Source organism: Theropithecus gelada, chromosome 13 (assembly GCF_003255815.1).
Source record: "Theropithecus gelada isolate Dixy chromosome 13, Tgel_1.0, whole genome shotgun sequence".
In the NCBI taxonomy this organism is placed as follows: Eukaryota; Metazoa; Chordata; class Mammalia; order Primates; family Cercopithecidae; genus Theropithecus; species Theropithecus gelada.
In genome coordinates, this window is record NC_037681.1 from 48420156 (window position 1) to 48435888 (window position 15733).

Sequence of the window (15733 nt, forward strand, 5' to 3'; positions counted from 1 at the left end):
TCAGTAGGAAATTCAAGTTTCTTTCAGCAGCAGGATGCATCGAGTGGAAAAGACCTTATTTTCAGGAAGCATACGAAACGCAAAGGAAATCCTTTCCATTTCCTTTGCCTATACTTTTCAGAACAGCATGTGAGGAAGGACTCTAATTGTGCCACCTTGCTCATCTTTGTGAGGCCACTCATTTGTTCTGAAATGATGGGTGCATTGCTCCATCTCTTTGGTGGCCGTTTCGATGTATGATGCACTCCTTGCACAGTATTCTCGCCATGAAAGAAATGGACAAGTGTTGTCGAAGGACCAGCTGAGGCGGGTTTTAGTGCCTTTTTTTTCTTGTGTACTAAAAGGCAAAAGACAAAAAGAATCCTACATTTCAAGTATTCTGTACAAAAACTCTTCAGGTGTTTAAAAAATTGTTTTTGGAAATGTACAAATGATGCAATCTGTTTCCTTCTCAGAAAAGAGTTTCCTAGTTTTTCAATTATTTTCAAGAATTTATGGTACCATTTTTACTTCAAAGAACTGTGGAAATGTGTTGATTAGATCAGGGAGGCTCACCTAAGCCAAACAGAATTCTTCCCTGGGAATTTGGAGTTAGTACTGAGGGAATGAGATCGGTTTCTGTATGAGTAATTGGTCTGTAACCTGTAAATCTGGGAACTTTTTGCTAATAACATCTGGTCAAAAGAATCAGAAGCTGGCAAATAGAAAGGAAAATGAAGCACAGAGACAGCAGAGACAAGAGACTAAGAGAAAATTCTGTGGGTATTAGAATCCTTGGAACTGAGGCCATGCTATGTTTTTATCCCTACGTTTCATGAGATCCCTCATATCCTTTCAATAAATTCTCTTTTATTTGTTCAAGTTAGTTTGAATTGGAGTTCTTCTGTCACTGGAAACTAAGTGTCCTGACTAAATTACTTCCAAAGTGTCCTGTGAATTATCTTTGTCAAAACACTTACCACATCATACTGTTTTGTTTAATTGCCAGTCTAGTCAAAATAGACTTTAAGTTCCCTGAGGACATATAGACTGTTTTGTCTTAAATTCTCCATTTTCTAGCCTAGTACTTGGCACAGTATGTGCTCAGTAAATATTTGTTCAATGAATGAATGAATGAATAATGCCTGAATTGTGGACATTTCATTATATGTGCTTTTAGTTTTATTTTTTTAACTCCTTAAAATTTTTTTGAATGGATAGTGTATTCATATTGTTCAAAAATCAAAGTCTATGTAAAGTAATATCATGAAAAGTCTCCCTCCCATCTTTGTCCTTTGTCCACCCAAATCATACCACTTTCCTCCTATCCAGGTAAGCACTAATATAACTTTTTTCTAGTATAGATTTTCAGTTAGTTTGTACATATATAAGCAAATATTAATATATATTCCCCCTTTTTATGCAAATGGTAACATATATTATGCACCGTTTTGGATCTTCCTTTTGACTTAATATAGCTCAGAGATTTTTTCTGTATAAACATATATAGAACACCTTTGTTCTTTTTTTACAATTGTGTATTATTACATTGTATAATTGAATCATAATTTATTACATCTGAGCTCTATTATTGGATATTAAGTTTGCTTCTAATCTTTCACTGTTATGGACAATACTGTAATAAATAATATTGTATATATGTCACTTTGCATGTGTTCAGGTATGTCTGTAAGATAAATAATTAGAAGTGGAATTGCTGGATCAAAGATTGTGTGTTCATAATTTTATTGTCAAAGTAACTTTTGTAAAATTTATACAGGTTTATTAACCCAGCAGCAATATATGAAAGTGGTTGTTTCTCCATAGTATTGTCAACAGTATATTAAAATATTTGTAGATTTCTGTCAAGTTGCACTTTTGTAATGGCCAAGTAGCTCCTTTTGACCTGACTCTTCACAACAGCTCAGAGCTCTGAGCAAAATATAAAGCCATTTGCCTGAGAACACTAGAGAGTGATCAAAGCAGGCAGATACTGGATGGACATTGATACTTGGAAGAAAGGAAAGCAGAGCCTTGATATTATGGGATAGTATCAAAATGTTTAATATACAAGAAACGGGAGTCCTAGAAGGGGAAGAGAAAGGGAGTAGGCAGGAAAGCATTTGATGAAATAACACATTTCCATGGTGAAAGACAGAAATTTACAGATTCAAGAAGCTCAACAAACCTCTGCTGGGATAAATGCAAGGAAAAACTAAAAACATTATAGTAAAAATACTGATAACCAGACAAAAAGAGAAAATCTTAAATGACCAGAGAAAACTTATGCTTTATATATAGTTCCCTCTCATTGCGTTTCTTCTTTAGACCTTTCCTGCCTAGTGTTATTTGTTTTTCCATGTGGTCTTTTGACTTAGCTTTAAAAAAATTCCCTCCAAGTGATGAGCCCCCAACCCTAGATGGTTCATTTCCTCCTGGAATTTGCTCTCAGAGCACTGTGCCTTTTGATAGCATTTATCACAGGTTATAATTTATTTTATTTATTTTTTATTTTATATTCAGAGAGTACATGTACAGGTTTATTACAGGGTTATGTTGTGTGATGTTAAGGTTTTGGTTTCTGTTGATCCTGCCACCCAAATAGTGAACATAGTACTCAATAGGAAGTTTTTCAACTCTTGTCCTCTTTTTTCCTCCCTCCTTTTGGAATCCCCAGTGTCTGTTGTTCCCATCATTATGTCCGTGTGTACTCAGTGTTTAGCTTCTACTTAGAAGTGAGAACATGTGGTATGTGGTTTTCTGTTTCTGCATTAATTTCCTTAGAATAATGACCTCCAGCTACGTCCATATTGCTGCAGAGGACATGATTTTGTTTTTTCTTAATTTCTATGTTGTATTCTATGGTATATATTAAAAATCCAATTCACCATTGATGGGCACCTAGGTAGTTTCCATGTCTTTGCTATTGTGAACAGTGCTGTAATAAACATACAAGTGCAGGTGTCCTTTTGGTAGAGCGATTTATTTTCCTTTGGGTATGTATCCAGTAGTAGAATTGCTGGATCAAATGGTAATTCTATTTTTAGTTCTTTGAGAAATCTTCAAACTGCTTTCCACCTGCCTTAACTAATTTACATTCCCACTAACAGTGTTTAAATGTTCCCATTTCTCCACACAGGTTATAATTGATAGGAGTGATTATTTTGATTCATATCTGACTCACCTACTAGACTATAAGCTCCATAAGGGCAGTGGTCCTGTCTCTTTTACTCACCAGTTTGCAATGCCTAGCAGAGTGCCTGACACATTTCAGGCCCTTAATACATACTCATGAATGGATGAATACACCTTGAGTCTTGGGGTTGAGCTCTGTAACTGTTACTCTCTCAATCACTATAGGCAAGTTTCTTGACTATTCTAGGCCTCAGTTTTCTCATTTCTGAGTATAAATGAATTGTATCTACCAAGCAGGGTTTTGGGGATAATTAAATGACATATCTTAGAAAACATTTTGTAAATTATAAAATTCTAGTTAGACTAACTCTGGCTTTCCTTTTCACATGTAGTGTATATTTATGCATGTGCTACGGAACAATCTCCAGATTTAGGCTTACTGGTTTTCAGAGTCCATTTGAAGAATCAGCCTTACCAGTTTGTCACCCAGCTAAAGTTATAATCACTCGAGTGTTTCTTAGCTTTTAGCTGTCTAAGTGGTAAGAACAGTCGATTTCAGATAAACGCTTGTTTGTTGATGAGGGAAGTGTCTCTAAGAAAGGAAGTAAAATTTTCCCTTACAGAGCAACCTGAACTTGGACTCCATTCTGCACAAAATGTCTACCTGTTACTTCTAAAAGGAGAAGAAAACTGTCACAGCTGTGATTACCAGAAGAAAAGCTTAGACCTAATAAATTGCCAAAACTCAGAGTCTTGCTAGTTTAAGTTACTTGCCAATGTACTATAACTTGAAAAAAGGAAAGATGCACATATTTATTGCTAATGCTGGGGAAATTGCCATTAAGACAGTTGGCAGAAAGGCTGACATTTTAACAGTCATAGGTTAGATAATTTTCTACATCTATCCAAGAGAAGATTTTGACCAAGGACTCACAAAAAAAAAAAAAAAAAAATCAAATTATTCTGTTCACTTGGCGGCATCTAAATGTCTCATTTTCAGCTTACAGGAAAGATTGCTGTGAAAGCAATCTTTGACATTACAACTGAGTGACCATAAATTGCTTGAATAACCGTTGGAAATTCAAATATAAAACCACATGAAAAGTCATTATCTGAGGTCGAACAAGGATTTTTCACTTGTTTTGCTCTTCATTTACGGGTTATAACTTAATTTTACATTAAGATTGTTTTAAAATTATCGTGTACTCAGTTTCATAGAAGATGATTGGCTTATAGTTCATAAGGAAAATCAGTGCCAGAATGGAAAACTGAATTCTTGAGTCTTAGTGTTCAACATTTCCACTGCTGTCAGAAACAAGTGCTGAGTTTTCTTTGTTCTTCCAATGGCAAAATAAGGAATGTATGATAGGCTTGAAAATTGGCAATCATAAAGTGCTTTTTATGGTTTCCCAAATTCCCTTCATAGTATTATTTCTTTTATTATGAATTTAGTTGTGTAAATCAGCCTGTTGCTGATAAACAAAAATTTATATTAGTCCTGGGACCAACATTTCTTTCAGTATGACATTAGTTGTGTAAATCAGCCTGTTGCCAATAAACACAAATTTATATTAATTCTAGGATCAACATTTTGAGAAGAAATAAAGTAGGGATCATCTGAGAGTTTTTAAAAGAATGTTGGTCTAAAATAGCTGGTAGAATAAAAATATATTGTACAAACTAAAATAGGGCAAAAGAGCTAAAATGCAGTGCATGGACTAAAATAACTAGCAGTTCAAATGAGTCCAAGTGCTAAATATGCAATTATCTTTCCTATTACCGTATATGTACAAGAGTTATTTTAACTTTTAAAATCCTACATTTCACTTTTGTTGTTGTTTATATATGTATGTATATGTAAAAAAACCAGTCATATATATATACACACACCTCTGAGTTTAAAAGTTTTAAAATTCCATTTTAATTTACAGGTTACAGGTTGACATTTTTAGGTAGTGTAATGGCTATTTACTTATTGGTAGGTGGTTTGCTTTATAAACTGAAAATTAAGAAAAAACTTGAGTTTGGTTTATCATCATCCCTCCAATTCCCTTCCCCAAACTCTTTGAATCCCATGGTACTTTTTAAAAGCTTGCCTCAACATCCCCAGGAATGACTTCACAGTTGTTCCACATAGATGTAGTAGCCATTTTCTCATGCACTAATTTTATGAATGATTGTTGCACGTCCTCCAGGGGTTTAGAAATTGCTCATACCATGGAAGAGAGAGTTTCTGGGTGACTTTGATCCGTGTTAATGCTTATTTGCTCCTGTAACCCTGACCTTCTTGCCATCCCCTGAACACAGAGACACACTCCTGCATCAACCCTTTTTATACTTGTTCTCTTTGCCTGGGGTGTTTTTCCTTCAGTTCCACATGGTTTGTTTCTTACCCTCTTTCCATCTTTGCTCAATTGTTACCTTGTCAAATTATTCTGTAAAGGAGCTAAATCCTGACCATTTGATAGTTTTGAGCAAATGAGGATTAGAATCCAAGTGATGTGTTGAAAGAATCACTCTGCCTGTTGTCATGAGAATAAACTGCAGGCGAACAAGGGCTGACACAGTTAGGGGCAATTGCAGTTGTCGAGGCTTAGAGACAAAGGTGGTTCAGATCAGGTGGTTATAGAGGTGGTGAAAAGTGGTTGGATTCAGGATATATTTTGAAGGGAGAGTCCAAAAGTCAACATTTTGAAGGGAGACTCATATATTTTGAAGGGAGAGTTAACAAGATTTGCCACCACTCTGAATGTGAGGTGAGAGGAAAAGATAGGAGTCAAAAATGATTCTAGGTTTTTGGCCTGAGTAACTGAAAGAATAGAATTGCCATTTACTGAAATGAGGAATAAATACCAAGAGAAGAGCACACAATCAGGAATTGAGTTTTGTTTATAGGAGTTGGATAAATGAAATTTGAATTTAAAAAAGGGTCTGGGATGGAGATACACAAGTTGGGAATGATCAGCATATACTTTATTTAAAGTCATGAGCCTGGATGAGATCATCTGGGCATGTAAATAAAGAAAGGCGGTCTTAGAGTTAAGCCCAGGTATACCCCAATCTCCAATATTCAAGGGTTGAGGAGACCAGAGGGAGGGCCAGTGAAGTAGAGAAACTGGGATTCTGGAAACCAAGTAAAGAATGTTCCAGGAAAGGAGTGATCAGCTGTGTCAAAATGCTGCTGATAGAACACTAAGATGAAGACTGAGAAATGATCATTGAATTTGGCAATGGAGAGGTCATTGGTGACCTTGAGGAACTGTTTTGGTGGAGTGGTGGTGGGGAAAGGCTGACTGATGAGGACTTAAGAGAAAATAATAAAAGAGGAAATGTAGACCTCAAATATAGGTTAATTTTTTACAGGGGATTATTTTTTAAAGTAAAACAGAGAAATGAAATGGGAGCTGAAGAAGGATATGAAGTGATTGGAGACATTTAAAAAATGATGTTTACATGCTGATGAAAGTGATTGAGTAAAGAAGGGAAAATTAATTATATAGGAGAAAGAGAATGTGGACAGTTGTTGGGAGCATGATTTTTTTTTTTTTTCTTTTTTTAGACAGAGTCTTGCTCTGTCTCTCAGGCTGGAGTGCAGTGGTGCGATCTCGGCTTACTGCAACCTCCGCCTCCCCTGGGTTCAAGTGATTCTTCTGCCTTAGCCTCCCCAGTAGCTGGGATTGCAGGCACATGCCACCGTGCCTGGCTAATTTTTGTATTTTTAGTAGAGACAGGGTTTACCATATTGGTCAGGCTGGTCTTGAACTCCTGACCTTGTGATCCACCTGCCTTGGCCTCGCAAAGTGCTGGTATTACAGGCGTGAGCCACTGCGCCTGGCCTGGAGCATGTATTCTTTCATGAGTGGTCCTTCTTCTGTAGCACTGTACACAGCGCTAAGGGAAGACTTTTCTGTCTTTCCTTCTACACCCCCAAACTCTCATTGGGCTAGGCGTCCGTCTTAGAAGCTCCCATTTAACTCTATGCTGTTATTGTTGCCTCTACACTTACCCCTTTCGAAGTATGACCCCTTGTACTTAAAAACAGACATTTTTAGGTTTAGCTGTGTCTTGTTCCAAAGAACCACACTTACCAGAGTATGTTAGTTTTAGAGTCATCTAGGAGCTTAACATAATACCAAAACCACACCTTTTGGTAATCTTGGACTATAACAGAAGGCAAGAATTATAATAGGATCTCACAAACCTTCTCCCACCCACCATGATGAGCTATTTGTAGATCCTTAGTGGCTCTTAAGTATTCTCCCAAGTGCTGAGTTGTGAGTAGCCTGCACATAATGGCATTCAATGCTGAGAATAGCTACTCAGCTCTGAGCATCCATCCTGTTTCTCACCATTGGCATTCCTGGTGGCACAGTGGCTGCTGTCACTCTCTCTGGCTTGCCTCAGCTTTGATTCTGTCCATTCAATTCTCATTTCCACCTTGTCTGTCACAGGTTTAGGCTTATGGTAGTGAAGAAATGCTCTGTCCTTAGCCAGAGGTTGGTGTAAGTTAAAAGATGTTGTGAGCGGTAAAACAAACAACATTTAGGCAGATATTAGTTATTATTATTATCTTCAGAGCTCAAGGTTTATATTTCTGTCTGTATTTTCAAGGTTTTAGATCAGAGTTTTAAAATTAGGGCCATAACCTTTTTTGTTTTTTGAGATGGAGTTTTGCTCTTGTTGCCCAGGCTGGAGTGCAGTGGTGCAATATCGGCTCACTGCAAACTCTGCCTCCCAGGTTCAAGTGATTCTCTTGCCTCAGCCTCTCGAGTAGCTGGGACTATAGGCACATGCCACCACACCTGACTAATTATTGTATTACTTAGTGAAGATGGGGTTTTACCATGTTGGCCAGGCTGGTCTCAATGTCCTGACCTCAGGTGATCTGCCTGCCTTGGCCTCCCAAAGTGCTGGGATTACAGGCATGAGCCACCATGCCCAGGCAAGGGCCAGAACCTTGAAGCCACTTGCTAGGGTGTTTGTAGAAATTGTCTAAAGTGCTATCTATGCATGTGTGCCTAGGTGCATTCATCCACCCACTCATAAAAATATTTGTAAACGCTTGCCACGTTTTAAGATGTGTTTGCTGGAGTTTGTGCTGCTCATTTTTTAAAGAGTGGGAACTCTTTGGTAGTTACAATATGAAAAGGATGGACATCCACTCTGAGTAGTTCTGGATCATTTGTGGAGTTCTTTTTTCAAATATGTCTAAGTAAAACACAGCATGTCAAAATGCCAGGCTGAGCTGCACACTTGCGGTGAGACAGGATGGAAGACCGAGGATTCCACCAGGTCAGGACACATCTTGGTTGCCTTTGCAGAGGTTCTCTAGCACTGCTAGATCTCTGCATGACCTAGTTGGAAAAGTCCTCCTCTAGACTATGACAAAGTTTAAAAAAAAAAAAAAAGTGATTCCCTAGGCTTTCCTATCATAAAAATTGAGAGGCAAACGTTTTTCTTTTAAATGAGTTTTCTGTTTTAGCAAATAAAAGTCATTATTTATAGCTTAGTTAAATGTTTTAAATCGCCAAACCTCTGTACCTCTTTTCTATAGAGATCAGTTCATGGAGGGAGTTAGGAAAAAACATCAGTTAATGATAATGATATAGTGGACTCTCAGGAGATGGGAAACTTATTTTGAATACCCACTGCTAGGTAGAAGTTTGACCTTTGCAGGTACTTCCAGACATACTACAAAAAGGGTGGTAGTGTATGCCATCAGCTTTGTGGTTTATAAATATTAGTGATATGCTCTGAATGCTTTAATAAAAAAACAAATGAATCAAAGGGGTAGGTCTGTCTTTATTGTTTGGGATTAAAAAAATAATAATCATACATTTGTATATTCTTTTCATACTTTTAAGAAACAAAAAGGCAATACTGCTACATTATAATTTTATTGTACATTTAAAATGCAGATTTAAAAAATTCAAATTGTGCTTTTTAGTAACTAATAATTTAAGAACTCTTTTTGATCCTCCCCTACTTTTCCAACCTTCTTTTCTTGCCTAATGTTAGGAAAACCAAATTGAAGATGCCTGCATTTTGAACAGGTTGAACTTGTGGCCTTGGCTATAATTGTCACTTCATAATCTATTTTTGATTTTAATCTTATTATTATAACTTTCTTTTTACAGACTGGTGAATTTTCAGCTCGTTTCCTTTTGAAGTTGCCAGTGGATTTCAGCAATATCCCCACATACCTTCTCAAGGTAAAAATATATGATTATCAGTATGAGAATATAAGTGAGCTTTTTAAGTAATTATTTAACTCAGTATTTGTATGACTGGTTTGTCAGCATTTTGTTCAGATGATGAATTCTACTAAAAATGTTTCTTACATGAAGTTCCATTGAGCTGTTTTGTTACCTAAAAGCTAAAATAGTAACTGTAAAAGTCATTTAGAAGTGAGTTTTCCATATAAAATAAAATTATTATAGGTGAATTAAATTTTGGGAAAAATCACTTTTATTTAATACGTTGTTGGAATGAAAGACTCTCATATCAATTATCTAATATGCAATATTAGTCACCACTCCATTCTACAAACACCCTGGCAAGTGCCTTCAAGGTTCTGGCCCTTGGTTGGGTGAGGTAGCTCACACCTGTAATCCCAGCTTTTTGGGAGGCTGAGGTGGGCGGATCACCAGAGGTCAGGAGTTTGAGACCAGCCTGGCCAACGTGGTGAAACCCCGTCTCCACTAAAAAAATACAAAAATTAGCCGGACATGGTGACAGGCGCCTGTAATCCCAGCTACTCAGGAGGCTGAGGCAGGAGAATTGCTTGAACCTGGGCGGCAGAGGTTGCAGTGAGCCAAGATGGAGCCACTGCACTCCAGCCTGGGTGATAGAGTGAGACTCCATCTCAAAAAACAAAAAACAAACAAACAAAAAAGATTTGGCTGGCCTCCCTCTGCACCGTATTTGGACCTGTGGTTCTTTAATTGCAATCTAGTGTAAGAAAAATTTCTACCTTCCTAATTTGATGTTGTTCAGAGAGTTAATGGTATTCATAACTGCCTAGAGAAAAGACAGAATCTTTGTACAAGTTTGCTTGCATGTTGTGCTAATCAATAAATAATAGTAGATGTTAATTCTGATAATGGTTATAAGTATGATTTAGTAGAATATAAACTATAAACCATAGAAAAGGTTAGGGAATTTTTTTTTAATACATTCCATCTTTGTGTTTTTTGGAGACATGGTCTTGCTCCGTCACCCAAGCTGGAGTGCAGTGGTGTGACCATAGCTCCCCCCAAGCTCAAGTGATCCTCCCACCTCAGCCTTCTGAGTAACTGGGACTGCAGGCATGCGCCACTGTGCCAAGCTAATTTTTTATTTTTTGTAGAGAAGGGGTCTCAGTGGTCCCCCCACCTCAGCCTCCCAAAATGTTGGGATTACAGGTGTGAGCCACTGTTCCTGGTCTATACAGTCCATCTAAAGAATAAAATTATTTTCTTTTTCTCTAAGTAAAACGTAAGAGTTTTGTAGTTCATTAAACTTTCAATTTTAGTTTCCAGTTGACTAGTTCTGCATTCTGTTCCCAAGGATTGTAAAGTCCAAGAAAGAATGGAAATCATCAATTTCTATCAGTTTCTCTACAGTCCGGTTGTGGAAAATATATATATATTAGATTTGTGATAACCAAGAATAATTAATTTGATTTTGGCAATTACTGTGCTCTGTTAGACTAGTAAGCAGTCTTCTAAGAAACCCTTGTAGTGTATACTCAGGACCTCCTCTATGTATTCCAGTTAAAACTCTCTTTCAACTCATTTAGAGCCAAGTTCAACAGCACATGAAAGTACATGATTTATATAATCGCCTTAATCCACAATTTACAGTTCCAGGGCTTTTGTTTTAATTTATTGTGCCTTATCAGTTTCAGCAGTCTTCCTGTTTATTTGAAATTGATGTTGCCTCAGCTCATATTCTTGAAGGGTCAAAAAAAAAAAAATGTTTATTGGCTCATAATCTCATATTTATCTCTTGAGCATCAAATTATCGTATTTTTGTTTTAAGAATTCTGACTTTATATGCTGTTCTTATTTTCCTTGCCAGTCAGTTAAGAGAAAGATGGAATCTATTTGCCAAAGCTGTAATATTGTTTAACCCCTGCATTACTGTGAAATAATGTCTCTTCTGTAGATAAAATATCTACATTGCAATACTAATGTCTTTCTGGATCTTTAGAGTTCATGCAAAAAGAGTAAAGCAACAACGACCAGAAAGGAGAAACTCTTGTATAACACAAAGCAACAACCGAAAAATCAAAAACAGAAAGCTACCAGCACACTAGAAACAATCCAGAATACTTGTTGAGGGTTTTAAGATGTATTTTCCTAAAGTTGTTGTAACATTTGGCTACGCTCTTCAAAGGAAGTTTGCCTTAGGAGCTGCTTTACATATTATTTGCATTTGGATGCTCCTCATCTAATTACTAGGCCTATAATTGATAGTCTAACTACAAAAGTAAACTTCCTGAATTCCTAGGGTTAGGATACTCTTCACCAGCATCAATATAGTTTTACCTTATCATTTCAAGCAAATAAAAATGAAGGTAGAACTTGAAAATATTGAGATAGCTTGGAGTTTGACTGCATACCCTGTTGATTTGCTACAGTGAAATTTCATTACACTATGATGAGGCCATCATCCACTCATAAGTTCATATTACCAGGTGTGCCTATTTTACCCACTAATAGAATTATTTTATGTTAAAATGAAAAATCCATTCAAGTGATGTGATTTCCCTTAATATTGTATTGTAAATATATGTGGTTCTTACAGGTGATAGAGTAGGGAAAGGAGCATCTGAATGTCCTTGTGTGCTTAGATTATCTGATTCAATATTCAGTGATATGATTTCCCTTAATATTGTATTGTAAATATATATAGTTCTTACAGGGGATAGAGTGAATTTATTCTGAAGATGAAGCCTGATTTCAGAGTCTGAAATAACTTTTGGTTGAGGTAAATCAAAGGGTCAGATGAATCACTAACATAAACACGAAAAATATTTCTGTATTTGTTAGGATTCTTATTTTGCAGTTGGTAGAAATCCAGCGTGAGCTCATGTAGATCAGATGAGAAATTTCATACAAATCCTCTTCTTCTGTGGTCTGTATAGCAGGAAACAGTCCATACTTAGTACTCTACAGATCAGGCATAGACCAACTGTCTTATATCTGTTCCACTGGGCTCAGTTGTATACCCCTGAACTTCTCAACTGCTGTGTTTATGGGGAGAAATCGTGGTCCTAGCATAAAAAGGAGATTACAGAAATGATCAAAGTGCAAGTATTCTCTACAGTTACTGAATCAAAGAAAGATGATTTTATAATTATATACTTTCTCCTAACAAACAGCTAGTCATTAGATGCTGCTGCTCTTAATTTTCTTCGAATGTGGTGAAAAGTGCTGTATGTGTATTCCTGTCTTTATTTTTGTCCTGAGAATTAGTGAACTTAACAATATGATGCTAAGAAGGCTGTGTTTTTGTTTTTGCTTCTGTTTTCTGTAAAGCCATACTCCATAGAGAAGTAGCTAAAGAAAAGGTTTGAATTGTCTACTAACATTTTTATTCTCTGAACAAGAAGCTCAGAAACTAAGAATACAGTATTTTAGGGGAGAGGAGAGGCTTACTTGTAAATATGATGTGTGTTTGAATTGGTCACTTAAAATAATGAGCCCGTTTTATACAGAAGACAGTGAAGTTAAAATCCTAGAGCTAGGAACCCCTTCAGTACCATCATACAAAAATATGGAGGCAAATTATTGGATCCCACTGAACTGGAGGGTTAAATAGCAACTATTTCCTGCTGATAGTGGATGGGACAAATATAACCGTGCAAAGAAAATCAACATTAACTTTTTTTTTGTTGGGTGAGAAAAGACCGTACTGTTTATGTAGGCTAAATTGTTGTTGGAGTATCTCTAAACTAGAAATCATTGAGCCCTAGCCCAGGTTAGAAGTAGGGCTGTAACCAATTTACTATGACTGAAGTACTTGGACTTTTATTGGCATTATTTAACATCACACACTGAGCCCATTCATCCTGATGGATTGCGCGTAGTAATTTAGTTCCACTGTGGAATCCGAATCTTGACACTACAGGGAAATTAATTGAATGTGAAAAAGCTAGAATAGGTTATTTATACAAGAGATGAAGCTCTCATCCTTCTTCTGAAGTCACTGTGGCTGTAGTGATCAGTCAGGGCACAGTCAGTGCAGAGCCCAGGTCACTCTGCCAAGCAGAGGCAGAAAGCGGGAATTCAGTTCAGGGTGTCTAGATTTGTTCAGGAGCCTAGGATAGGCAGAGAGTTGTGAATATCTAACTATACAATGGTCTAAGCAGATCACTAACATGGAAGAGAGCATCTGAATGTCCTTGTGTGCTGAGGTTATCTGATGTAGGAGCAGCCTCCTCAGCCTGATGCGGGCTAGCAGGTTACCTACTTAGAGTCAGTCTGCTTTCTAATCAAACCTAGTAGCAAACGGAGCCAGGCAAGTACTGAAAAGGGAGTGAATCTGACTAGATACAATACAAAAGGAAATGGTAGGGACTGGAGTGAACTAGCATGTACCTGCTTCATCTAAAGGCAGCAGCTGCTATACGGCTACAGAGTTGTTTTCCATTTGATAATCTGGGGCCTGGTGTTGCCAGATATCCAGATGTTATTAAAAGGAGCCCAGAATCTCAGGGCTTGTTGTTGTTGTTGTTAATATGAAAAACGCCTATCTTTTAAGTAAAAGCAATGATAAATATTGTTTACAAACACTGTGCAAGAACACTTGTATGTCTTGGCCATGGCCTGTGGGTGAATTTGTGACTCTTGCTCTAAAATCTAACCGTCTTGTACCGGTGGGTGGCAAAAGGCTTTTCTTTACTTTCCTGGATTTATACTATGCCGTGTGGTATTCAGGGAGATCTTACTATGATCCAGTGGATAACAGAAGGAGAACCTTGAACTGGAGTTCCACTCAGTATTCTGAGTAGCTTATCACAGCTGCAGCAGAGTACCCGGAATGAATCTGGCTTGGTTTTTGAGTGCAGTACTGTGCAGAACACCTAAGTACTGATCTTGCCATAAAATGATACTGGGATTAGACAAACGACAGAAAGGAAAGTCAAGCATAATCATTGTCCTCAGAGACCTTATAATATAATTGATAAGTTGACATTTACTAATAAATAGTGAAGTGTTAACTTGTACGCTACCTGCCCAGTAGGCTTTTAAAAAGAGTGAGATTGTTATGGATTGGAATGATTAGGTCATAAAACATTTATGACCAAGTTTGGGCATTAGCTAGACCTGGAAGTGGCATATCTTTCCAAGGCTGGAAGGGGAGGAGGAACAGATCAGGGATGGATAATCATGCAGTCAGCAGTGGGACTGTGTGGACATACTTGATTTGGGGAGTAGGTAGTAATCTAGGTTGCAAGAGAAATTTCCTGCAAGAGACTACTGAGAAAAAAAACCAAAAAAAAAAAAAAAAAAAAGTTGAGAAGATACTGAATGCTGGGAGATTGATTAGACTTCATTTAGCAGGTAGTCTTAATCCCCTTATAACTAGGTTATCGTGGTAAGAGCTTCCTCTTTTATTTCCTTGGCCCCATTCTCTTCAGTGCCCAGTCTTCATGCAGTATTACTGTTAGTCTCCTGTAACGTTTCCCAAAACGAGTAATACTTACTTGTTGGATGCTGCTTCTAGAGCCCATTCTCCCGTGCAGTGCTGTTTTATGCAGCTTCCCAAAATGTGCGTTTAGTCTCAGAAAGGCAGCCATCCGCAGTGTCCTTCCAGTGCTTTGAGAATTCCTGGTGCTGTCACTTTGCTCATGCTCTTCTTTCTGGCTCTGAAATTCCTACTCTTTCATCTTTTTCTGGAGAATTCACTTAATTGACATAAAAATAAGGAGAAGTCCAAAAAAATTCAATTACTTGCCCAAGCCTGTGTTTATTTAGAGGTATTGACAGAATATCTCATTTTAATTATTGGCAGCTAGAATGAGAGAGGTGCTAAAAGGTCCAGGTGGAAGAGAAGCAGGATAATGAAACCAAAGTGAACCTTTTGAAGGAGGAAGTTTTGCACACAACTATGGAGAAACCTGAATTTGGAGAATCCAGTGGAAGAGAATTGTCATATGTAGAATGACAGCAGGAGCTCAGAGTCATAAAGGTCAAGGTGTGGGTTTTTTTTTTTTTTTGAAATGGAATTTTGCTCTTGTTGCCCAGGCTGGAGTGTAGTGGCACCATCTCGGCTCACTGCAACCTCCGCCTCGCAGGTTCAAGCGATTTCTTTGCCTCAGCCTTCTGATTAGCTGGGATTACAGGCTCCCGCCACCACGCCCAGCTACTTTTTTGTGTTTTTAATAGAGAGGGGAGTTTGCCACATTGGGCAGGCTGGTCTTGAACTTCTGACCTCAGGTGATCTGCCCACCTTGGCCTCCCAAGGTGCTGGGATTGCAGACATGAGCCACCGTGCCTGGCCAAGTCAAGGTTTTAAAATGTTCATGATGAAGGAAATACTCAAATCCGTTAAAAGAACTAGAACCAAGAAAAACAGCATTTGAATTGGTGAGGATGATAGAGATGGTGAGAGTAGAGAGAACACTTTC

General features: G+C 37.6%; 1 protein-coding gene across 10 annotated transcripts in view; it reads left to right on the plus strand.

Annotated features, from left to right (window-relative positions):
- Positions 1 to 15733, plus strand: part of BABAM2 (BRISC and BRCA1 A complex member 2) — a 463266-nt gene that overhangs the window by 163619 nt on the left and 283914 nt on the right. For all 10 annotated transcript variants that reach the window (XR_003122373.1, XR_003122371.1, XR_003122372.1 and 7 more), the window contains one exon: positions 9252 to 9326. Coding sequence is in view for 7 of the 10 variants with exons in the window: in XM_025405839.1 (XP_025261624.1) it covers positions 9252 to 9326 (75 nt within the window). In the remaining 3 variants the exon portion in view is untranslated. The remainder of the gene's footprint in view (positions 1 to 9251; positions 9327 to 15733) is intronic.